We start from the raw sequence: 24,914 nt of genomic DNA on the forward strand, positions 1-24,914 counted from the left end.
ACCAAAACGCTGGCTTGCATCCATAGATGCTTCTCAAGCAAATCCCGGGACGTCATTCTCCCCCTGTACTCGGCCTTAGTGAGGCCGCAGCTGGAGTACTGCGTCCACTTTTGGGCTCCACAGTTCAAAAAGGATGTGGAGAAGCTTGAGAGAGTCCAGAGAAGAGCCACACGCATGATCAGAGGTCAGGGAAGCAGACCCTACGATGACAGGCTGAGAGCCATGGAGCTCTTTAGCCTGGAAAAACGCAGGCTCAGGGGTGATCTGATGGCCACCTATAAGTTTACCAGGGGTGACCACCAGTATCTGGGGGAACGTTTGTTCACCAGAGTGCCCCAAGGGATGACGACTAGGTCGAATGGTCATAAACTACTACAAGACCATTTCAGGCTGGACATAAGGACGAATTTCTTTACTGTCCGAGCCGAGCCCCCAAGGTCTGGAACAGCCTGCCGCCGGAGGTGGTTCAAGCGCCTACATTGAACACCTTCAAGAGCAAACTGGATGCTTATCTTGCTGGGATCCTATGACCCCAGCTGACTTCCTGCCCTTTGGTCAGGGGGCTGGACTCGATGATCTTCCGAGGTCCCATCCAGCCCTAATGTCTATGAAATCTATGGAAGTCTATGAAAAAAAATCATCAACAACAGGCTATCGGAAGGCAACATTCTGACAGATAGCCAACATGGCTTTGTTGCAGGTAGGTCTTGCCTGACCAACCTCATTTCCTTCTATGACCAGGTTATGCATTGGCTGGACAAAGGAGAAGAGGTTGATGTCATATATTTGGATTTCCGAAAAGTCTTTGACTTGGCTTCCCATGATGTTCTCATGGAAAAATTTGAGAACTGCGGCCTCGACAACCTTACGGCCCGATGGCTGGGAAACTGCCTCCATGGTCGGACCCAAGCAGTAATAATCAATGGAACCAAGTCATCATGGCACATGGTGACCAGTGGTGTCCTCCAGGTTTCAGTCCTCAGACCAATACTCTTCAGTGTATTTATTAATAATCTTGCTTTGGGTGTCAGAAGTAGACTGGCTAAGTTTGCAGATGACACCAAAATATGGGGAAGTGCAGTCATGTTAGAGGATAGGCTGGCGATTCAGGACAACATGGACAGGCTCACAAGGTGGGTAGATCAAAACCTGATGGCATTCAACATAGAGAAATGCAAGGTGCTCAGGAGAAAAAACTCACATCGTACTTACAGGCTCGGCAGTGCTACACTCACTAGCACCATGACCAAAAGAGACTTGGGGGCCGTGATTGAGCACAAAATGAACATGAGCCACCAGTGCGATGCCACATCTGGTGAAGCAAATAAAACTCTGGCTTGCATCTACCAATGCATCTCAAGCAAGATTCAAGAAGTTATCCTCCCACTTTACTTGGCCTTGATGAGGCCGCAGCTGGAGTACTGCATCCAATTCTGGACTCCATACTTTAGAAAGGATTGGAGAAGCTTGAGGGAGTCCAGAGGAAAGCCACTCACATGATTAGAGGTCAAGAGAGCTTTAGGAGGAGAGGCTGAGAGGTATGAGACTCTTCAGCCTGGTGAAGCATAGGCTCAGGGGTGACTTGGTGGCAGCCTACAAGTATATAAGGGGTGTGCATCAGGAACTAGGGAGAACACCTGTTCACCAGGGCACCCCAAGGGAAGACAAGGTCTAATGGTCACAAACTGCTGGAAGACCATTTTAGACTGGACATAAGGAAAAACTTCTTTACCATCTGAATCTCGAGAGTCTGGAACAGACTCCCTGCAGAAGTGGTGCAAGCACCTACTCTGGATACCTTTAAGAAACACTTGGATGCTTATCTTGCTGGGGTGATCTGACCCCAGCTGACTTCCTGCCCCTTGGGCAGGGGAATGGACCCGATGATCTCACTAGATCCCTTCCAGCCCTAATGTCTATGAAATCTATGTTGAACTGGGTAATACTATATTACAACTGAAGGCATATACATTCAGAATAAGAAAGTACTATTTTTGAGTAAGTGCCATTATCTTCAAATCATATAATAGTTCTGCCAGTACTTGACAGTTAACATACTGTTCAGAGTTTGAAATGTACTTTGTTGAATAAATCATGATCAATCATAAGCATTACTTCAGTGAAAATGAAAAGCAAGCCACTATTTTAATTGCCAATGACGGAACAGTAAATAGGGTGTGCTACATACTGTGGAGTACATTAGATCAATAACTTTATTTTCTGCTACATCATACTTTTCTAATTTGTCTTCATAATTAACTTTCCGTAATTAGCTTCGGAGTAATGCCATGTTTAGAATCTTTGTAACATATTTATAATGCAAGGTGACATACAGTTCCTAAGAGTTTAATGAACAACAAAATACTGTCAGGTTGCACTAACATATCTAATAGATCCTGCATAGCCTGCAAGTTGATTATTTGTTTTAGCTTTTCCAAATTTAACCCAGTGCATGAGGTAGAAAACCTGCTTATTTTTTTTACCCACAGTTACTGATGTGGCTGTTGATTTGGTAATCCAACTCAAACAACCCTAGGAAGATGTAAGAACTTAATGCTTGGAATCCCCTTAATGTCTGGAATCCCCAAGAAAAACTTAGGCACAACTCAGGTACCAAACTGCCCACTCATTTGTCACATTAAATCATGAGGTGCCTAAACTCAGTACCTCCTGGTATGACTTTTAACATTCTCTAGATTTCTACTTCTGCACATGCCCTAGAATTGCCTGTGTGATTACTGTTAGCAATGTGTATTAACTAGGAGCTAGATGTTCTGCTACCTCAGCCCTCTGAGATGGTTCTAAGCCAGCCTAATACAGTAATAAAGTCTGGATCCTCACAAAATACTGTTGTAGTCACTTTCACGAAATGAAGTGGAAGTGGATATACTAGTGGTACTAGGGATCTCTTATATAATAGCTCAATTGTTTGAGCACCCACTCAGGAATAGAAGATCTGGGAAATAGAAGTCTTAGTCTCTTCAGCATGAAGGAATTTGAGCACATGTATCCTACTTCTCAGGGGGGTGCCATACTAGTCTATAAACTATTCAAGGTGGAAACAGCCTTCACTCTTGTTGAAGCTGCACAGCTGTGCAGAAAATAATTCAAGCTTCATTAATCCAGAAAAATGGAGCATAACTGTAGGTCCATTTTATGGGCACTTCCTAGGAGAGAAAAGTTGTCGATTACAGGACTGGTCTTCCTGGCTTTACATTAAATAGTCATGATATAAAATAAACATAAATGACACTACTCAACATGAGACAAAAATTGCCAGTGCTGCCTATGGACACCTCCAAAACTGTTTTTGTGATCATGATATTAGCACCCAAACTAAACCTCTTGCTTACCGGGCTGTTGTCATTTCTACCCTGCTACATGGGTGTGAAACTTGGATGATATATTGGAAATACTTGAGAACTTTGAAATGTTACCTTCAGTGATGTCTCCAGAAAATCTTTCATAACAATTGGAAGGACAGAAGAACAAATGCCAGCATTCTGGCCTAAGCAAACACCCCCAGCATTGAAACTATATTTTTATGGCATAGGTTTTGTTGGACAGGACATGTCATAAGGATGTCTGACAACCAGCCTCACACTGAAAGCCAATTTAAAGAAATGCTGTATTAACATCAATACCTGATGAGAGACTCAAGAATTAAATTGTCCCCAATGGTGCCATGATACAAGACATTTTGAGCAAGACTTTATGATGGTAAATAATATAATGGTATGCAGAATGTTTTAATTCAAACTCAATACATTCCTTTATAAGTGATAAATATTCACATTTGCTGTTATGGTAGTTTTCACACAAGTTTTAAAGAAAAGTTGATTATAAATATTTTAAACGATGCTGATTATATACCCAGCATGTGCTATGGCTCTTCTGAGCCAAATAATGTGTGCAAAGGAACTGAATCACTTCAAGATTCACTTAGAGAAATTTATGGAAGGGATAATATGATAACAGTGGAAGTTCTGGTTTAACAATCTGTATGTGTAATATGTGAAATATGTATTTGAAATTCCCATATTGGAGCAAAGAGGTAAGTTTTCTGTATTGTGGCAGTTGTCTAGTAATCCCATGCTTTAAGGCTTTTGTTTATAGCCATTAGGAACCAGAAAGGAACATTTTGCCCCTCATGAATGGTGCTGACTTCTACTTTGTTTTTTGTTGTTGTTTATTTTGGAGCAGGGGAGGGAGCTTTTTCTTTTCTTTTCTTTTCTTTTCTTTTCTTTTCTTTTCTTTTCTTAGCATTATAGAAAATTAGGGTTGGAAGGGACCACAGGAGATCATCTAGTCCAACTCCCTGCTCAAAGCAGGACCATCCTGGAAAACTCATGGAGCAGATCCTAAAGGAATCCATTTCTAAGCACTTGCAGGAGAAAGAAGAAGGTGTTTAGGAACAGTCAACATGGATTCACTAAGGTCTAGTCATGCCTGACCAGCCTGATTGCCTTCTATAATGAGATGACTGGCTCTGTGGATGAGGAGAGATAAGTGGATGTGTTATACCTTGATTTTAGCAAGACTTTTGATACTGTTGCCCACAACATTCTTCCAGGCAAACTAAGGAAGTACGTGGCTGGATGAATGCATTGTAAAGTGGATAGTAAACTGGCTGGAACATTGGGCTCAGATTGTAGTAATCAATGGCTCGATGTCTAGTTGGCAGCCGATATCAAGTGGAGTGCCCCAAGGGTCAGTCCCGGGGCCAGTTTTGTTCAATGTCTTCCTCAATGACCTGGAATATGGCATAGAGTGCACCCTCAGCAAGTCTGCAGATGACACTACACTGGAAGGATTAGTAAATATGCTGGAGGGTAGGGCTGGATTCAAAGTACATAGACAAATTGTAGGATTGGGCCAAAAGAAATCTTATAAGGTTCAACAAGGACATCCATGCATGTGTAGATCATCCCAGTGATGAAGGCTTTGTCCAGCTGGGTCTTAAAAACCTCCAAGAATTGAGATTCTACCACCTCTCTGGGTAACCTCTTCCAGTGCTTTACTACCCTTCTACTGAGAAAATTCTTCCTAATATCGAACCTAAACTTCTCTTGCTGCAACTTGAGAACATTGCTCCTTGTTCTGTCATCTGCTATCACTGAGAAGAGTCTAGTCCATCCTCTTTTGAACCCTGCTTCAGGTAGCTGAAGGCTGCTATTAAATTCCCTCTCAGTATTTTCTTTGCACTTGTCCTTGTTGAACCTCGTGAAATTTCTTTTGGCCCAATCCTCCAATTTGTCTAGGCCGCTCTGAATCCTAGCCCTACCCACCAGCATATCTACTATTCCCCACAGCTTGGTGTCATCTGCAAACTTGATGACAGTGCACTGTATGCCATCTTCCAGGTTGTTGATGAAGGCATTGAACCAAACCGGCCCCAAGACTGACCCCTGGGGCACTCTGCTTGATACCGGCTGCCAACTAGACATCAAGCCATTGATTACTACTCTTTGAGCCTGATGCTACAGACAGTTTTCTATCCACCTTACAGTCCATTCATCCAGCCCCATACTTCCTTAGCTGTCTGGGAGAATGTTGTGGGAGACTGTATCAAAAGCCTTGCTAAAATCAAGGTACATCCACTTGTTCCCTGTATCCACAGAGTCAGTCCTCTCATCATAGAAGGCAATCAGGTTGGCCAGGTGTGACTTGCCCTTGGTGAATCCATGATGACTTTTCCTAATCACCTTCTTCTCCTGCAAGTGTTTAGAAATGGATTCCTCTACTATCTGCTCCATGAGTTTTCCAGGGACTGAGGTGAGGCTGACAGGTAGATGTAGTTCCTGGATCCTCCTTTTTCCCTTTCTTAAATATGGAAACTATGTTTTCCCCTTTTCAGTCATCCAGGACCTCTCCTAATAGCCATGAGTTTTCAAAGATGATGGCCAGTGGCTCTGCAATCACGTCAGCCAACTCCCTCAGCACCCCCGGATACATTCCATCTGGCCACATGGACTTGTACACATCCAGCTTTTCTAAGTAGTCTCTAACCTGTTCTTTCACCACTGATGGCTGCTCACTGCCTCCCCAGACTGTGCTGCCCAGTGCAGTAGTCTGGGAGCTGACTGTGCCTGTGACAACTGAGATGAAAAAAGTGTTGCATACTTCAGCCTTTTCTGTGTCCTCTGACACTAGGTTGCCTTCCTCTTTTCTTTTCTTTTCTTTTCTTTTCTTTTCTTTTCTTTTCTTTTCTTTTCTTTTCTTCCTTTCTCTAAATCATCAAGCTGTTTGCCATGTCTAAGGGAAAAAAATATTTCTGATTGGAAGTTCCTGCCAATACATAGACAACCCATTTATAGCTAGAGACTACTTTTTAAATATGGCATTATTTGGGTTCCTAAATTTTCAAATATTATCTTGACCATATACAAAAATTAAAACCTGAATGATGTCCTTGGCTTTAAAAACCTTCTGCTGACTTGGAATGCTCTTTCTTATCCTCATAATGATTTTGCCTTTTGTTTCCATAGGAGCATATCTTGTGCCATATTTAATTTTGCTGCTGATAATAGGGATTCCACTGTTTTTTCTGGAACTTTCTGTGGGCCAGCGAATCCGACGAGGGAGCATTGGTGTGTGGAATTATATCAGCCCCAAGCTTGGTGGAATTGGATTTGCAAGCTGTGTAGTAAGTTCTTAACATAACTTGTCTCTTATTCTCCATAGCTTTAAAGTGAAACACATTAGGGTAGTTGTTCTCGACCTTGGTAGAATCAAGGCACCCCTTGGAAAATTCCAGCTCTTAGTTTTCACTAATTTATTGACTATAGAAAAAATAATAGAACAATTCTATTGCAAAGAACATAGAAAGACAGAATGTTTTTGACACTATGGGCATGTCTACATGAGACCCATTAATGTTCATTAACCTAATTTAATATGCATTACAGGCATGTGTCTACACATGCACACCCTTAGTGCGCATTAAAAATGGTGAAATTAGGCTAATCGTGCCTGCAAATATAGGTATCAAATCTAGTTGCGATTAGTTAAAGCATATTAATGCACATGTAGACACAACCTGGCACTACCTTTAGTGCTGGGTCTGCCCAGCCACTAGGGGCACATGGCAGGGCTGCAGGGAGTTAGCACTAATGTTAGTGCCAAGTGCACTAACGTTAGTGCTAAGTCCTTGCATGTGCAGACACCTGCCAAAAAATCACTTAGTGTGCGTTAGCTTAATGCACATTAAATGTAGTCACACTTAAATGAATGTGTAGATGTGCCCTATGGATTGCCTTTTTGAAATCTCTGGGTTTCACTTGTGAATCATGTTTGCATACCTAACTGCTAATATTGAAGAGCATGCTGTGGCACCTTGGTTGACAGTCACTGTGTTTAAGATTTCTGTTCAGTTTAAACAAAAGGCAAATAATTATTCTTAGCATCAGAGTAATTTTGCAGACCTTTTAACTCCTAGTCTAATGTACAAATATTTATGTTAATGCTCAGAATAATGTGAATGTGTTAAATCAATTGATGTATATTCTGAAATTCTTTTGAAGCTTGGGTGCTAGGGAGCAACACATGGATAGGATTAACCTTCTTGGAGGAAGAGTCTTCAAAATATTGCAATGTATGTATGTTAAATATTGGAACTGTTCTGTTTTAATTTTAGATATATTGAAAAGGCCAAGTTATGAATCCTTTAGGCAGTGTTCAGTGAGACAAATGTTACTTTTACTTTAGTGGAAGTTTTGTGGAATAGTATAGTGGTTACCTTAGCATCTTTAATTTAATGTAAATAAGAAATGATTTAAGTAAGCTCGTTCTATGCCGTTTTTTACAGGTATGTTTCTTTGTGGCCCTCTACTATAATGTCATCATTGGATGGAGTTTGTTTTACTTTTCCCAGTCTTTTCAGCATCCGTTACCATGGGATCAGTGTCCCTTGGTGAAAAACGCTTCTCATACCTGTAAGTCTTAAATGTATTCATGTTTATACAAAAACATTTGGAGCTTGGTCCAGGGTTTAGAAGTCAACTACAGTCTTATCATTGACAGGCATAAACTTTGGATTAGGTTCTTTCCTGGGATATTTTCAATCAAAACAATCACATGTCTCTTTTTTAAACCTTCTTTTCTTAAAACTAATACTTATGACTAATGTAACTGAAAAAAAATTGAGGAAAAGATATGTTTTCTTAGTTTTCCAGTTTGTTTTTGGTACCTCAGTGCAGTGTATTTAGTCAGTTTCCCTCTTTTCGCTAGATAGTGGCTCAGTCAGTCAGTTTATCTTTAGGCTTTTCACATAGTAGCAGGAGAGAGAAAACATTTAGAACTAATATTATTGTCAGGACTCCAAAAAAGCTGTAGTACCAAAAACTGTCTCATTAAAAATAAATGAACATATTTACTCAAATCCATAACAAGGTTTCTTCTCCTGCATTCAACATGTGGGAAAAGCCCCTCATCTTGGATTCAAGTACAAGGTGGAGGGTCAGGTGGCTGCTATAGTCCTAACCCTGAGCTGGGCTCAGGGTCGGAGCAGGAGCCACTTCTCCCCCATCAGCTGAATCCCTACTGCCTTCTTCCCCACCACTGCTGCCTCTGCCCTGAGGTGCCCTGACTCCTACAGCCTCTTCCCCATTGCCTTGCCTCTGTTGCCTCTTCCCTGAGACACCCTGCTGTCCTGCCACCTCCCCACCCCACTTGCCTCCTTGCTCCCTCACTGCCACTGTCACTTATTTGTGGCTCTGACTCCAGCTCTGGTCCAATCCCCTGCCTGGGACCAGGGCTGGAGCTGCCACCATTGCAACTGCTGCTTCCTTGTTAGGTGGGAGTTGGAGCCCCCAAGTCCTCTGGGCTGAAGTGGGTCAGGTGCCAGAGCCCTGGCTGAGGGTATGTGATGGAGGAGCAGGGAGGAGGGGGTGGCCAAGATGGTCAGGCACTGCAGAGGGATGAGGGGCAAGTGGGAGGGACCACAGTGTGGGGGAGTGCAGGCACTGGGGAGGCACATGCAATGGTGGGGTGGTGCAGAAGGGGGAGGGGGGGAATGGTACCAGAGGCTGCAGCAACAGGGGGAGGGGCAGGCAGCAGGAAGGGCAAGTAGTCAGGGAGCTGGTTTGCAAGCCTGCTGCTTTCCTGTCAACTGCTTGCCCCATGCTGCTGCTTTCCCTGTTGCAGCATTGTAGAGGGGTGATTTTAGGACTACCCCCCAATGATTAGATTCTATACATGGAAATTATAAATTATAATTTATATAAATTTGAAGTCATCTTAGATTCAGGTAAATACAGTAGTCTTTAAACCCATAAGGCGAATATGACTTCAGTATGTTTATTAAAAGCAAACTAAATTTATCTAAGAAAAATATACAGAATTTGTAACAGCATAGCAATGTAAAATTCGTATGATGACTAATTGAATAATGAAAATAACTTTTAAACAAAGTTGAAAGCTAAACAATAATTATTGTCATATTTTGATATTGATTTTTATGTTTATTTTGGCGGCAAGAATACATTGAAGAACAATTTTTCTATATTTAGCACCGTATGAAAAAAAAGAACTTCATTGTGGTTACAGCAAGATGTTTACAAGTATATCATAGTTATAAGATTTTCCATTAAAGATTTCAGTGTCTTGTTTATTAAAATACCCTAATATAAACACATTAGGCAGTGAAAATCTCCAAAGGATCAGTGAATGACTTGTGTATCAAACAATATTATGTTTGCTTCATAAATCAAAAGGAACAGCAAATTATCCATCAGTTTGGAATCATAAGAAGATAATCCCATCCTGTCATGACACTGAGGGACAGCTAAGTACTCCTTATCTTCAAGATTTGATTATCTTACAATGTCTACACTTTGCATTGCCTTCATCTTCAGAGTGTACTGCATTTTTATCTGTTTAATGGGGGTAACTAGTATAATTTCTATATTTCTGTAAGGTCTTTGCCTGTTTTACTTGCATGTTCAATGCTTGGAGGCAAAGCTTCAGCCAATATAAATTGTCATATTTCCCTTCAATCAGCAACCCGTTGAAGATCTGCTCCTTTTACAATAATCTTTAAAATAAACCTCTTTTCTTCCCTTCATAAACTATTCTGATTCAGCACCTATAGTAGAAACTGTATGAGTTCAAACAAGTCAGTTATTTAAGTGCAAGTTTATTCAATAACTTGTAGTAGCATGGCAGCCTTATGGTTATGTTGTGGCATATACAGTGCTATAATACACATAACCCCTTCAGTTGAATGTTACTGCTCAGGACCCTGTTTTCAAGTGCCTGAGCACTTTTGTACAATTAAAATGTTATTTTAACCTTTGTGTGCTAAACTACCTGTGTGAGTATATAAGATCTGCAACTGTTATTGAAGCATCCATGTTTAAAATCTAGCTACACCATATTTATTTAAAAAATAAATCACTCACATTTTGCAGTAACTTTCCAGTAAATTACTATATGGCAAAACCATAGTTTAAGTGTTAAATGCAACTTGAACTTTAGTATATAACACATTTTGGTAGTGCATAGGTTTCTGCACAGAAATTAACTTCATTCAAAAGAGAAAGGATTTATTCAGTAGGCTTCAAAGTGCCATCTCTGAAGGTCTCAAACTGTGATGTTTTTGTATTGGAGTACCTTACAGATTTTTGTGTGTATATATAGTCTTCCTGTAAAATGATGGTACCGTAGTAGCAAAATATGTAAGTAATGTAACTAATGTAAGTACTAAAATGGCTTTAGTATGTGATTAAGAGTATTTCCTACCCAGAATCCAATGACCATTAATGATTTGTTTATTTTCTTCCCAGTTATAGAGCCTGAATGTGAAAAAAGTTCTGCTACTACCTATTATTGGTACAGAGAAGCACTGAATATTTCCAGCTCACTCTCAGAGGGTGGGGGGTTAAACTGGAAAATGACTATTTGTTTGCTGGCTGCCTGGGTTATGGTGTGTCTTGCAATGATAAAAGGAATACAGTCTTCAGGCAAAGTAAGTATATACTTTAAAGCATAGTTGAAATAGGTTTGGTCTTATGGTTCCTTATTGTTTTGCTCGCTTTGAGCCCCATTCGTAAAAGTGTCCATGCTACTATAATCACTTTTGTCATGAGGGCTGAATACAGCTCCTTTTGGAAGCCTATGCTGAAAACCTTTTTTTGATTAGATATCTGCTTTAGCTTTTATTTATCACTTCCTTATAAAGTCAGCCAATTTTGCTACTGAATTAATTAGACACAACTGTATTGACTCTAATGATTTTCCCCCATTTATACCAGCAATGAATTTGACATGGTGTGCATGTCTGAGGAAACATGGACAGTATTCTAACACTGATATGGGTCTTCACATGTGGAGTGCTAGAAAAAAGTGTTTTTTTTCATAATGGATTGGATTAAAAGTTAAGACAGTTTACAGCATCTTAATAAAATGGTGCATTCCTGAAAAGATGGAGAAAAATCCAAAATAGCTAATGAGCAAAAGTTTCAAAAGTACCATTTTCAGACATGACTTAGGCCAGATTTTTACATCTACTTAAGTTGGCCCTGAAGATGTCTTTGGGTAGCTAAAGATTCGTATAGGTATGTAGCGTGATTGTTAAAACATCAGGCATTTCTAGACGTGCTCTGGGAAGCAGTTGGGGAGCACTTTAATTAGCAGAGCTCTGAGAGCTGTACTAATGAAAAGTGCCCGGAGCATGTCATGTGTATCAGCATCCTCACACAGAAAAATGGCGGTGGGGTGCTCTGAACTAAAAGCTTGTCTTTAGTTTAAAGCACTCCGCCTTCATTTTTCAGCATAGGGACGCTGATACACATGACACTGGAGTCTGCTGGAGCACAGTAATTATCATCCTTCAGCAGACTCAATTAAGTCTGTTCCAACACTTAATCGCAGCACATCTGAGCAGCCTCCCTGCATGCATATGGGAGCTCATCTACGGTCTGCATCCAGTAAAAGACTTTATTTCCTAAATTGGGAATTAAGCAAAATTTAGCCTCCTAATCCAAAATTACAATCCTGAAAACAGTTGCTTAGCTGCTGTGTAATTTTGGAGATACCAGGTCTAGCAATTTGAAATTCAGGATCCTCAGGTGCCTTATTTTGTACCTCGGCATACACCTATAACTACCCAACTCTTCCAGGGCTGAGTAGCTCAGCACCTAGTGTACAGTAAAGCTAACCAGACAGGCAGAAATTAGAGACATTCCTCTGTACATTTCTGTCCTCCCTCTTCCTTATTTGTTAGGTGTGTTTTCATGAGCAAACCTAATACACACTAGCAGGACTGAGATCATGCTCCATTCACGATGCTGAAGTAGGACTACCATTCAGAAAATAATTCAAATGACTTTAAGCCAGACGGAGAGTAAAAACACAAGAAGCACCATTTTTCTAGATCTTAGTAAATTAATGTTTTACAATAAATAATCACTGTATAAAATATAGAAATAGTCTTCAGAGCAGGGCCTGGAACCCAGGTCTTACTTTCTCAGGACATGTCCTGTTGAATATGCTTCAGAGGAATGTTTCATCTTGAATTCTTGCCCTATCTCATGCTGTTTCTCTCCCTTTTTCTGGCCAAGTGGATCTAGAATTCTTGCATGCTTTCTAGATGAGGCATTTAAACATCAAAGAGTAGGATATAAACGTGTCCTAAGCATTTCTGCTGTCTAGATAGCTGCAAGTCCTTGCTCAATGTGATAGATATTTTGAGTCCCATTTTAAAGCACCTCTCTCTTCTCATGAACTGTACAGGGAGTCTCTGTAAAGGATCTACTTTACAGAGGTTTCTTGATTTCATACCTACCATACAGGATGTGCTTTATTGGATCTAGCCATAGGTAACTTAAGTAATTTATAAATCAGATTTGAATTAGTACCTATATACTGTTGAAACTGCTGTAGGGGTTTATCAGAACATACCTTTAAAACATTTCCATTAGTTTATTGGTTAGGGCATGTGCTCAAGAGGTAAGAAACCTGGGTTTGGTGTCCTTACCCTTAAGAAGGTTTGAACAGTCATCAACTTTCCAAGAGCCACTTCTCTAAACACCAGGTTATGGTTTATGTCAAGGCTTAAGGCATCTTTCACCCCTTGTGTGCAGCCATGGGTGAAAGAACAAGTAGAACATGTGAAGATGAAGAAAAAGTAGGTTTGATTAGGAGCTGTGCTGTTCCCCTGCGAGAGAGGAGACCCTGGGTTCTGGCCTTGACTTCTAATGTTGTTTATCTAACTCTGTAATGCAAAACGAATAAGCAGCCCATGGAGCAAACAAGACGAGTATGAATTTCTAGCTCAGTTTGGGAGATACCCAGCTGGGAGGTGGGACTCCTGGTCTCTGCTCTCAGTGCTAATCATCCATTTTATCCCGTGACTAATGCAAAATGCATAAACAGTAAAGGCAGCTGGGACTGTTTGCATACTCTGTCCTTCAGGCTTTTCCTCCAATAATTCCTCATCATAACTGAATCTGTAAAGATTGTATTTAATATGAGTGCAAGTACTAATCAAATAATTTCTTCTTATAACTTCCCATGCCAGGGGGAATTGTACTAAGTCATACTGGGAGCATCTACATGAGATGTTTAACTTCACATTGGCATAGTTTAGTTTGAGGTAAGCATGTGTGTCTACACATGCACATGCTTACTTTGCATTAAACCTCCCGAATACCAAGTATATTTGCTACCTGCAAATACAAGTAGTAAATTTACTTGGCATTAATAACGGCACTGCAGCACTCATGTAGACACTTGACTGGGAGCAAAATCCACCGGGGGAGGGAGTTAATTCCCTGCCCCCAGGAGCTGCCTGCTCCTAGGAGGCTCTGCCACAGGAGCCCATGTGAGGACTACGTCCCCCTGCCCTGGCAGCGGGGAGCTCCAATCCTCCTGCTCCCAAATTGCAATCGGGCTGGAGGCTGGAAGGTCCTTATCTCTCAACTCCCACTCCACCATCATGATCAGGGAGTAGGGGGCTCGGAGATAAGCAACTTCCAGCAGTGGCCAGTGTTGGGAACTCCCTGCTAGGGGGGGCTGGGGAGCTTGTTCCCTGCCCAGTTCCATGAGCATGGAGCTGAGGGGAGATCAGGCTGGGGAGCTTATTACCCCCCCAGCTCTATGAGCACAGAGCTGGTGGGGGAAAAAACTCCCCAGCCTGTTCTCCCACCCAGCTCTGTGCTCACAGAGCTGGGCAAGGAACAAGCTCTCCAGCCTCTGCCCTGTGTGGTCAGGTGGGGAAAATGTCCCCCTGCCCTGGCAGCAGGGAGCTTGCAGCCCCCGCTTCCTGATTGAGATTGCAGAGTAGGGGCTGGGAATAAGGATTGTGCAGTCAGGGGCTGGGAGCTGCCAGCATAAGATCAGTTCTCAGCCAGCCCCAGGCTGCATAGGGAAGCACATGCAGCCTGGAGGTGGCTGGGGACGATCCTGTTTCAGGCAGTCCCCAGCCAGCTTTGGGCTGCATATGCAGACTTCCCCTCAGAGCCTGGGGCTGGCCAGGAACTGTCCCAGTCAGGGGCAAGTCCCAGCCCCATTCTTCGATTGGGTGATTGAGGCCCAGGGATTGGAAGAGCTTCAGGGGTGAGGTAGATCCCAGCCCCCTTCTCTGCTAGCTGCTCCACCAATGGATTGGGGCAGGGGGCTGGGATCTGCCACTCCCCTGAAGCTCTTTCCAAGTTCTATGCCCTTGATCTGGGAGCCAGGGCCAGGAACTTCCTGCTGCTGGGGCAAGAGAACATTGTCCCCACCCCAGCAGCAGGCAGCCCCCCTGGGTTCAAGAGGCAGCTGTCTCCTGGCCTAATGCTTCCTGCCAGCCCCTGAGCTAGCACTCAAGTGGAGCCTGGACCTCCTCCTGATGGCGGTAGGGACCTGTTGCAGGGCTACAGAGAACTGAGAGCAAATTTGTTCTCTAATCTCCGCATGTGTAAACACCTACCCAAAAGCCCTTACTCTGCAGTACCTTACTGCACAGTAAATCTAGGCTGCAATAAATGCATATATAGACATGCCCACTGTTATGTTATATTATAAAATATACAACCATTTTTATGGTACTCCAGATAAAAAATAATTTTGGTATGTTGTTGTTGACAGTCAAACTCTGCCCAATTATTGTTTTAGATAAGAATGGTTTGTGATATGATGTTAGAACAGATTAGGGGAAATTACTACGCTCCCCTTTAACATATGTCAATTGGAGAAACAATTTAATGTATCTAGCTTGGGCACAAAATAGCTATACCGAGCTTTTCAAGATCTAGTCAATTTACTGGCCCTTTGAAGAAAAGATGAGAAAAAGAAGATGGTATTTCATAAAAGGTGGCATTTTCAGATGAGGTTAAATAAACTGACAGTGCCTCAAGAAGACAATTTTCACAGTGAGTGGCAAATAAATGTAATGATATCAAATCCGCAGCTGTCTGGGTCCAGACATGGGAAAATAGGGTGCTCTGGTTCAGAAAATAAGGCAGAATTGTTTCCAAGGGTATCATTTCTCTAGTGTAATGGGTATAGAATTCTAGTGATGGGGACTAGGGAGGTCCTTCTAGAGCTGACTCAGATCCTACAGGTCTTAGTGTATTTACATAGATCACACAATATGCTCGGCTCCCCTTCCTTCTTGGCAACACAAAGTATTTGGTGGTATTACCTGTGTACTACATCATATCACGCTCCAAAGGGACCATGAGATACAGATCATAGCAGTGCTGCACTGAGCAGCAAGTCACTTCATCATGCACTCTGACTAAAATAGAATATGTTGGAAGGGGGGACAGGATAATTAACAGCTGCTATTGCTGTCCCTCCCCTTTGAGTCTGACCCACCCATTTAATTTTTGGGAAACTCCAGCGGTGTGTTGATCAACATGCTCACAGAGACGTCTCATTGGTATCCACACGTATCCTGTTTTGTGACTGCTTCTGCAATTTGAGTGTTCATTTCAGCAGTTTTCAGCAGTGTAGGGATATAGCCAGGCACACAGAGCAAAGCAGAAGCAGCAATTTCTGGTTGTGTCTGTGATCATTTGACTGCTGGCAGCAGCTACTTTATTTGCTCCCCTCACCAAGTCAGTCAGTGCCTAACGTGGTTGTCCCTCTTGTCCCCAACTAGTTATGCCCTTACAGTTTCTGTGAAAGGACAGTGTGAGAGGGCCTAACAAAAACATAAAATTGCAATCTTTGTCATGTAAATAAAAGAAAGTGTGAAAGAAATGAAATACGAAGTAGAGGAAGCTACGGGTGTCATTTTAATTTTGTTTTAATATTTTTCAGATCATGTATTTTAGTTCACTTTTTCCTTATGTGGTACTTATGTGCTTTCTAATTAGAGGATTGCTCTTAAATGGTTCAGTGGATGGCATTCGTCACATGTTTACACCTAAGGTACGTGCTTAACTTCTAATCTGTGTGTACTTACGGTTTCAATGGTAAATTGATCATTTATGAAACCTTTGAATAATAAAACATTGGGCTCATCAGCTATCTTTTAAAGTCTCAGCCTACTTGCATTGTAATAACTTTCAACATTGCTGTTGACTTTAATGACACAGGATCATGTCTTAAGGAGTGAGATACATCAGATGGAATCCATATAGGATGAGGAGGGCGTTGAACCCAAGTTTCCATGTTCTGGATGAGTGCTCTGACCACCATGCTGTTGTATAAAAGGGGCGCACCACATTCCTCGTCTATGATTTCTGTAGAGAACTTGGCTATGGCCATTCTACAGAGCTCAATCATGTTTGTACCTGTTATGCATGCTCTCAACATGTCTACTAGATCAGGCCCTTCAGGGTAATTTGGCAGCGGACTGCTTAGTTTGACAATCATCATTGGGTTTAGGTGCAAGCAGGCATTGAACCTGTCAGCCCTGCCAAGAGAGTGGTAGTGTTGGATATACACAGAAATGGAACTTTTCATGGCGAATGATAGAGATTTTGATACCTGTGAACTTTGGCATCTTAGTTATTAGTCAGGGGTCTTGAGGGCCATGTTATTGGCCTCAGTTACACAAATTGCACGTAGCTTCCGCTTCAGGTACTTAATCCTTTTGTTAATATGGGCCTTGCTGCCTTGTTGTTGGGAAAAAAAAACACATCATAGAAACATCCCTGTCTCATTCAAATACATTTTGCAGCTGCATTCAGTGAAATCAGGACTGGCACAGATACATATGAAATAGAATGTGATAATAAGTATCCAATGCAAAATGACAAGAAAACAACTAGCAGATTAAAATGACCCATATCAATAGGGTAAATTTACCCATAATAGCAATATTTTTTATAACTTCCATTGTGGTAATGCCAGCTGTCCCTAATTGAAGTCCATGACTTTGATTTTGGCACTATGCCAACACAAAGTAAGACAGTCCTTGCCCAGAAGTGACATACAGGCAACATAGACAAAGGATGAAAGTAAGAAAGCATTATTTTCCCAATCTTTACAATGTGGGGAAATCAGAAAAAATAAGTAACTTGCCAGCGTCATACTGAAAGTCTGTACTTGAATCAGGAACTGAACTGATGGCCTCAACAACAAGACTCTACCCTTAGGTATAAAACACTGTTAGGACAAAGTCAGAGGGAAGCTGTTCACTGCAATCCCCGTTTGATTTCTCAACATTTAGCACATGATGATTTAGACCAAATCAGGAGTAAGTTACTTACAATACTTTTTTGTATTGAAGCAATTCAGAAATAAAATTGTCTCAATTATTTAGTCTCTAAAAACAGTATTCATAATATCTTCTATTGGTTTCTAGTTGTAAGCCTCTAAAACTGATGTTTGCTGCTACCAAGTAGTTGCTTACATATGGGAATGATGAATTACATGTACTGTGGATATACATATAAGACTGGATGTTGGTCTTTGATTTTTGCTCTACTTAAGCACCAACTTGATGTTTAAAAAGGAATAGAAAAACTTCAAAAGAAAAGTACAAATGGGCCTTTTCTAAAGACCACAATTTAGGGAATAGATATGAGAATATGTGGAGAAGCAGTTCAACATACTACACTAAAATTGAATGGAATCTGGCCTAGAGTACCAGACAGCAGAAAAAATTCTAGTTTGAAACACTAGTAGAAGAATACCTATCTAGCTCCATCTAGTGAACAAGAACTAGTATGACTATGATACATATAGATACCCTGGACACGTCTACATAGACAAAATGCTACCGCACAGTAGCGTTGGTAGGCACTAAACATGATGTGTCACTACTGTGCAGTAGTAACAAGCTACTGTGTAGTAATATCTGGAAAAAAACATGTGGTGATGGTAACGCTGGTTACTGTACAGTCATTTAGTATTTGCTTATGCCACTACTAAATGACTGCCCAGTAGCAATGGTGCAGTCCACCACTTGTGTGGATGTGGCCATTAAGAGCTTGAAGGGTGTGTTCAACAGCTGTCTGCATATGCACATATGTAATGTCAATACTGTACATTTTTACAGAAAAGATATTCCTATCTTCATAGTGTAAGTCATTTTTTTCAGGACTTCCAAAACTAAGATCAGATTGAGGAGACAGATCACCTTTGGAGGAAATTGTATTTATTCTGAAATGTTATTAAAATAGCATGGGCCATATTTTTGCTCACAGTAAGAAAAAATGATCAATTAATTGTTAATGTTCCTATCTTCATGCTTTTTATTTTTACTTTTTTCCAGGTGACATTTAAAATACAAAGTACCTCATCATTACATCTTTTAGTACTACATTTAATGGAATAAAATATTAATGGAAGTATGATAGGTTCACTGAGGAAATATATTAAAGTTCACAATTTACTTCTTTTTGGGTCTACTAACTGGGTAAAATCAAGATGACTGACCAACGTTCCCCTAAAGATACAATTTCAGTAAAATTTGATCACTTGAAGGAGCAGTGCAAATGGAATTTACTATTTGTTTTCAGTTTGGGGCTCAATTTTCCCTTAGATACCCAATCCATTTAAGTCAGTGAGAGGTCTCTGTGTATACATGAGGGCAGTGTTTAACTTGAAAATTCCAAAGTTAAATGCTATAGGGAAATACAAAACTCTAAAGCTCTTGGTTCAGAGATGATACCTTTTATTAGGCCAAGGCAAAATAGCAAATGTTGGAATTTTCAGTTTTGGTCAGAGTGTATCCTGTGTATTGAGACTTCACAGGGTAAAATTTCAGTGCACTGAATTGTCACCTGTTTGCACTTACTAGAATTCCAAATGACACTTCATTTTTGCTGATGAAAACAGTCTCCAACCTTTACTAATTTGTTTTTAGAATGGAAGTTTACCATAAAGACATTTTAACAATACAAAAATCAATCGATCCACAGTTTAACAGAAAACTTAATACAGCATAGGCGAAAATTTAGTTGCCTGTTTAGTTATTGTCTGCTTCTGACAGTGTTTTAAGAATACAGATTGGGCAGAACCCTATTTCATTTTACATGCCAAACTCAGATGTGTATATACTTTGGGCACTTAGGCACAACTTTTCCATTTGAGCTTTAGCATCTAGCTGGTGTACATTATTTTCTTGGAGCGTCTGTTGTTTATTCATGCAAAATAAATACTGTATTTTGTAGTTGACATGTATTGTATCTAATTTCAAACAGCTTGAAATAATGCTGGAACCCAAAGTCTGGAGAGAAGCTGCGACTCAGGTGTTCTTTGCCTTAGGGCTTGGATTCGGTGGAGTCATTGCCTTTTCAAGCTACAACAAGAGAGACAACAACTGCCATTTTGATGCTGTTCTGGTGTCCTTCATCAATTTTTTCACTTCTGTGCTGGCAACTTTGGTGGTGTTTGCTGTTTTGGGCTTCAAAGCAAATATCATAAATGAGAAATGTATTACAGAGTATGAATATTCATTTACTTTTTAAATTATTATACATTTCACTTTGAAATTCACACATATTTTCTGATTATCTTTATTTCATTGTGTTTTACAGAAATTCAGAAAAAATTTTAAAACTTTTGAAAATAGGCAATCTTAGCCAGGATATTATCCCACATCATATCAATTTTTCAAGCATTACAGCAGAAGATTACAATTTAGTATATGACATTATTCAGAAAGTTAAAGAAGAAGAATTTCCTGCTCTTGGTCTGAAATCCTGTCAGATTGAAGATGAACTTGACAAGGTTAGAATAATATTTGAGTCTGCAATACAGGGTTTATGAATGGATGAGTATTTTGTTAGCCACCTCTCTTCCTATGAAGTTAAAAAAACCCAGTCCCACCAAAAAAACAAACCATGGTACTATATACCTAGATGTGGTTTTATTTTCTGAAGAGCCCCATATGAAATATGTACAAATATGATACAAAAGTGATAGGGCCCATGGGATTATGACTCTAATTTATGTTTCTGCATTGACCATGTACAGACATTACGCTTTTACTGGTGTAAGTGATCAGAAACTGGTCTATACCCATAACAGAACAGGAGATTGGCACATGAAATTGGTCAATACCCATAACAGTATAGAAGTTCAACATACATAGACTGGTTAAAAATGGTAGAATCCAGTTTAAGATTTGCCCCCGCCACCAAAGGGCAAAGGTATGCTCTGCTTGCTACTGATGTAAACTGTGCCACTTACAGAAAATGGTATAATTTAGATCAATTCCGCCCTGGGTTTTTTTACGTGTCTGTACCTAGCCTGAGTTACAGTGAGCTGTGGTCAAACTCTACTGATCCTTAGATCATAAAACATTATGGAATTCATTTTCAGGTCTGCTGAGTTTCCATAAAAATTAAATGGATCATGTACAGATTCAGCACTTTAAGAATATCAGACCTTTTAATTGTAAGACATCATTTTTTAAACATATATGTGACTTCATAGGGATGTGTATCACTTCACAGACAACATGATATCTTCCTTACTTATCAGGTGATTATCCTTACTTACCGGATCATTATTCTGTAGCAGCTTTAAAATCTTTCTAGTAAGCCTGAGAAATATTTCTCTTTTCCACTGCGGATTGGAATTTTACATACTGTTACATCCCCAAATCAGTTATTCCTTAGAAGGACCTAAATCATGCCCAAGAGTTTTTTAATTTAAAACAAATAAAGGCTTCATAATAGTCAAGCTGGAAATCAAGCCCTGTATTTATAAACTGGGGAATGTAGTACTTGATGATATTTTATGAAGTAAACACTGGTTAATTCACCTATGAGATAATTTGCGCTATTGTTTGCCATCTATGGTTGGATCCAGATGTGTAGGCACTTGTGGTTTGTGGTGCTGCAAACCTTTTTGCAGTGCCACAAACTGCATAAGTTGCATATCAATCAGTGCTCGGCACGGCTAATTTGCAGTACTGGGGCAAATTTTGCTACCGTGATTTCCCAGTAGCAAAAAAAAATAAACCTGGAAAAAAAGCAGGAGTGCATGGTGCCTGAAGACAGGGGAGCAAGCAGCTCTGGGCTGGCTGCTCCCCTGTCTCTGCATGCCTCAGCGTAGGGGCTCCACTGCAGAGTCGTCGTCCCCCTGCCCCCAACAGTGCTTAGGCATGTGGAGCTCCCATACTGAGCCACACTGTGTCCCGACCAGGTGTGGAGCAGCAGGCTGGGGCACAGGGACTCCACATTGCATGGAGATGGAGGAGCAGACAGCCCTGGCCTGCGTGCTCCACCATCTCCATGTACTACTCTCTGGCTTGCTGGGGCACAGGGGGCCTCATCGCAGGGGATGGCTAGCCCCTGCTAAGGCACCCTGTGCCCCAGCCACCACTCCCTGCCCCCCCCCCTGCAGCACATGATGCAGCAGGACAATGTGCCCTGCTGCAAAGCACACAGGCAGGGGCCTGCACTGGGGCACAAAGTACTGGCACAAATTTGTGCTGCTACTATTTGTGCTGCTATAAAGGCATGCCTCTGTTTGTGTGGACCCGGCTTATGGGATAATTAACTTTTTTTCCATTACCCTGCAGATACCCCCATTTCCTTCTGATTTTCAATAAATGGTCATTGCTAGATAATTCCCCATTATTTGCATTCCCCTTGAAATGGTGAATTAACTAGAATTTACTGGGGTATTTGTTGTAGCTGTGTTGGTGTAAGGACATGGCAGACAAAGTTCTTTGGGTAAATCTGATGTCTTTTATTAGACCAACTCAGTTGGAAATAAAGTCTTGGCAAGCTTTTGGGCACAAGCACCCTTCATCAGGCTGAGGAAGCATCTGCAGTAAGAGCACAGAGCAACTGGAGATGCTTCCTCAGCCTGACAAAGGGTGTTTGTGCCCAAAAGCTTGCAAAGAAGAATTTTTTTCCAACTATTTAAGTTGGTCTAATAAAATATATAAGATTTACCCAAAGAATGTTGTCTGCCTAGAATTTATTGTACCTTTTATGTAAAAATACCAGCATGAGAAGCGATGTATGCTATGAGCATCAAGAGCACTTGGACTTTCTTTTCCTGATGTTGTGCAGAACCTCCTTTCTCATGGAATTGGGTAGCAGTAGTAGGAAAAAAATTGTTATACTTTATAGTTGCATTTAAAAAATAAATTTCTAATAAGTTTGTATCAGTGTTAGGTGTTGTGACTTGATAATGAAGATGGCCACATTTTTCAGATATACCCGAATTCATAATTTCAGTTACTAGTTAAGCTGAAGCAGAGTTATAGAAATTATAGAAAATTAAGGTTGGAAGGGACTTCAGGAGGTCACATCTAGTCCAACTCCCTGCTCAAACCAGGAACATCCTCAACTAGATCATCCCAATGATGAGGGCTTTGTCTAACCAAGTCTTAAAAACCTCCAAGGATGGAGAGCCCACAATCTCTCTGGGTAAACTGTTACAGTGCTTTACTACCCTCCTAGTGAGAAAATTCTTCCTACTATCTAACCTAAAAACCCTTGCTGCAACTTGAGACCATTACTCCTTGTTCTGTCATCTGCCACCACTGAGAGTAGTCTAGCTCCATCCTCTTTTGAACCCCTCTTCAGGTAGTTGAAGGCTGCTATTAAATCCCCTCTCAGTTGAGAAATCATATTTTACACAGCAAATCTTATTCAACAAGGGTCAGATTCTATCTTTTCTGAGTAAGGAAGTTGGAATTTACACCCACACTTACAAAAATATAGCAATACATAATAACCCATTGTTATTTTGTCTCACAGTTTGCTCCATGCTCTCCATTAAACGCATATGAATTTCTTATTGACAGGCTGTTCAAGGGACTGGTTTAGCTTTTATTGCATTTACAGAAGCAATGACCCACTTCCCTGCTTCCCCATTCTGGTCAGTGATGTTCTTCCTCATGCTTGTGAATTTGGGACTTGGTAGCATGTTTGGAACTATTGAAGGCATCATCACACCTATTGTTGATACCTTCAAAGTGAGGAAGGAAATTCTTACTGGTGAGTTTTATGTTTTCATTTCTTAATGATCGATAAATTATGTCTCTGTTACTGAAACAAATGACTTTGGGGAAGTATATGAAATATTTTGTGGTTTGATTGGAAGGAAGGATCTGAGTACTGAACTATAGCAAAGAGCTACATCACTGCATTCCACTCTTTGCTCTCTATCCATATGCACAGATACCCTCACATCCCCACATAAAATTTATCCTGTGTCTTATAGTGTGAGTACTACTAACTCTGTGAGTCAAATTGCACAAGAACCTACATAACTAATTATTATAATTAATTATTTGTAATTCTCCTACATCATTTACCCCTCAAGACCATTGTCATAGACAAACATGATAGTGACATTAGCACAAAGACAGAAATATCAATAACTAATGTCAGTTTTTACAAGTTGTGCACGTGGAGACAAAATGAAGGCTTCACATACAGGCTTAAAGTTGGCTTTTCCAGTAGTTATCCTTAATGATCCTTTACCAACTGTTGCTTTAGTTAAAGAAAACAGGTCAAGTAATAAAAAGAAAGATGAAATTTACAGTTCAAAGAGATCACAGAGCTCCACAGTAGACCAAACAAATTTGTCTGTTTATCACTTGCAGAACTGATCCATGTCTGAAGGAATAGAGAAGAAAGATTAGAATGCAGGGATTAGCATTATTTAACACTATGAAGAGGATAATGTCTCTATATCCACCATTCACGAGGGATACAGCAGCAGAGCAGCTAACTATATTTTGCTATGACTTTAGAGATAAGAGGTTGAGCCCTACTCTGGACTTCAGTCAAAATTTACCTCTCTCTTTCACTTAGCTGTGAACCTAGGGAGTCAGAGGTGGCTGAACATGATGCTAGTTACTAATCCCATTCCTTTGTGTACTGCTGGCTACAAAAAGTGGCAGGTCTTTATCATACTAAACTAGAACTACTAGACTTGGAGGACTTTCAACCTGCCATTCATAAAAATACATTTACAGGAAGGAAGGCCTTAGTTCAGCAAAAAAGTGATTGTGTGTGTGAAGGGGGGTAAGTAATGTTTTGGCCACACAACACCTGCTTAACAAGTGGTGCTAAATAGGAACCATGTGTCTTAGTGTGCTGCTGGATCAAATACTTAAATTCTCCATAAGTATAAATCAGATAATTTTGGCAGAAGTATAAACCAGAGCCACTTAGGAGTTTTTGTACACTTTGCACTCAATCTTAAAGGTCTTCTCTGTTCAGACTGAAACCACATTCAATTTCCAGTAGAACTTGGGACAATCTATTACTGCTTTGTGGCCCATTCATATACTAACTGGCCCCATCTACACAAGGCGCTTACTGTTCAGTAGCTCGTTACTGCATACTAGCCAGTTACTACTGCACAGTAGCATCGTGTGGCACAAAGCATGATGCAATACTACTGTGCATTAGTAATGAGCTACTCTGCAGTGGTAATGAGCTGCTGTGCAGTCAGCATCACCAGGAAGCTCTGAGGGTCATTTGGTACTTGGGTATGCAAGTACTATATAACCGTGCAGTCAGCATCTTTTGTAGACACAGCCACTGAAGCCAAAA

At 40.7% G+C, this 24,914-nt stretch overlaps 1 protein-coding gene across 1 annotated transcript in view; it reads left to right on the forward strand.

Moving 5' to 3' along the window:
- Positions 1-24,914, forward strand: part of SLC6A15 (solute carrier family 6 member 15) — a 47,568-nt gene that overhangs the window by 13,056 nt on the left and 9,598 nt on the right. Inside the window, exons 2-8 of the mRNA XM_006024802.3 lie at positions 6,489-6,646; positions 7,808-7,934; positions 10,785-10,966; positions 16,249-16,359; positions 19,584-19,825; positions 19,920-20,112; positions 23,153-23,345. Coding sequence (XP_006024864.1) covers positions 6,489-6,646; positions 7,808-7,934; positions 10,785-10,966; positions 16,249-16,359; positions 19,584-19,825; positions 19,920-20,112; positions 23,153-23,345 — 1,206 coding nt within the window. The remainder of the gene's footprint in view (positions 1-6,488; positions 6,647-7,807; positions 7,935-10,784; positions 10,967-16,248; positions 16,360-19,583; positions 19,826-19,919; positions 20,113-23,152; positions 23,346-24,914) is intronic.

This window comes from Alligator sinensis, unplaced genomic scaffold, assembly GCF_000455745.1.
Source record: "Alligator sinensis unplaced genomic scaffold, ASM45574v1 scaffold976_1, whole genome shotgun sequence".
In the NCBI taxonomy this organism is placed as follows: domain Eukaryota; kingdom Metazoa; phylum Chordata; order Crocodylia; family Alligatoridae; genus Alligator; species Alligator sinensis.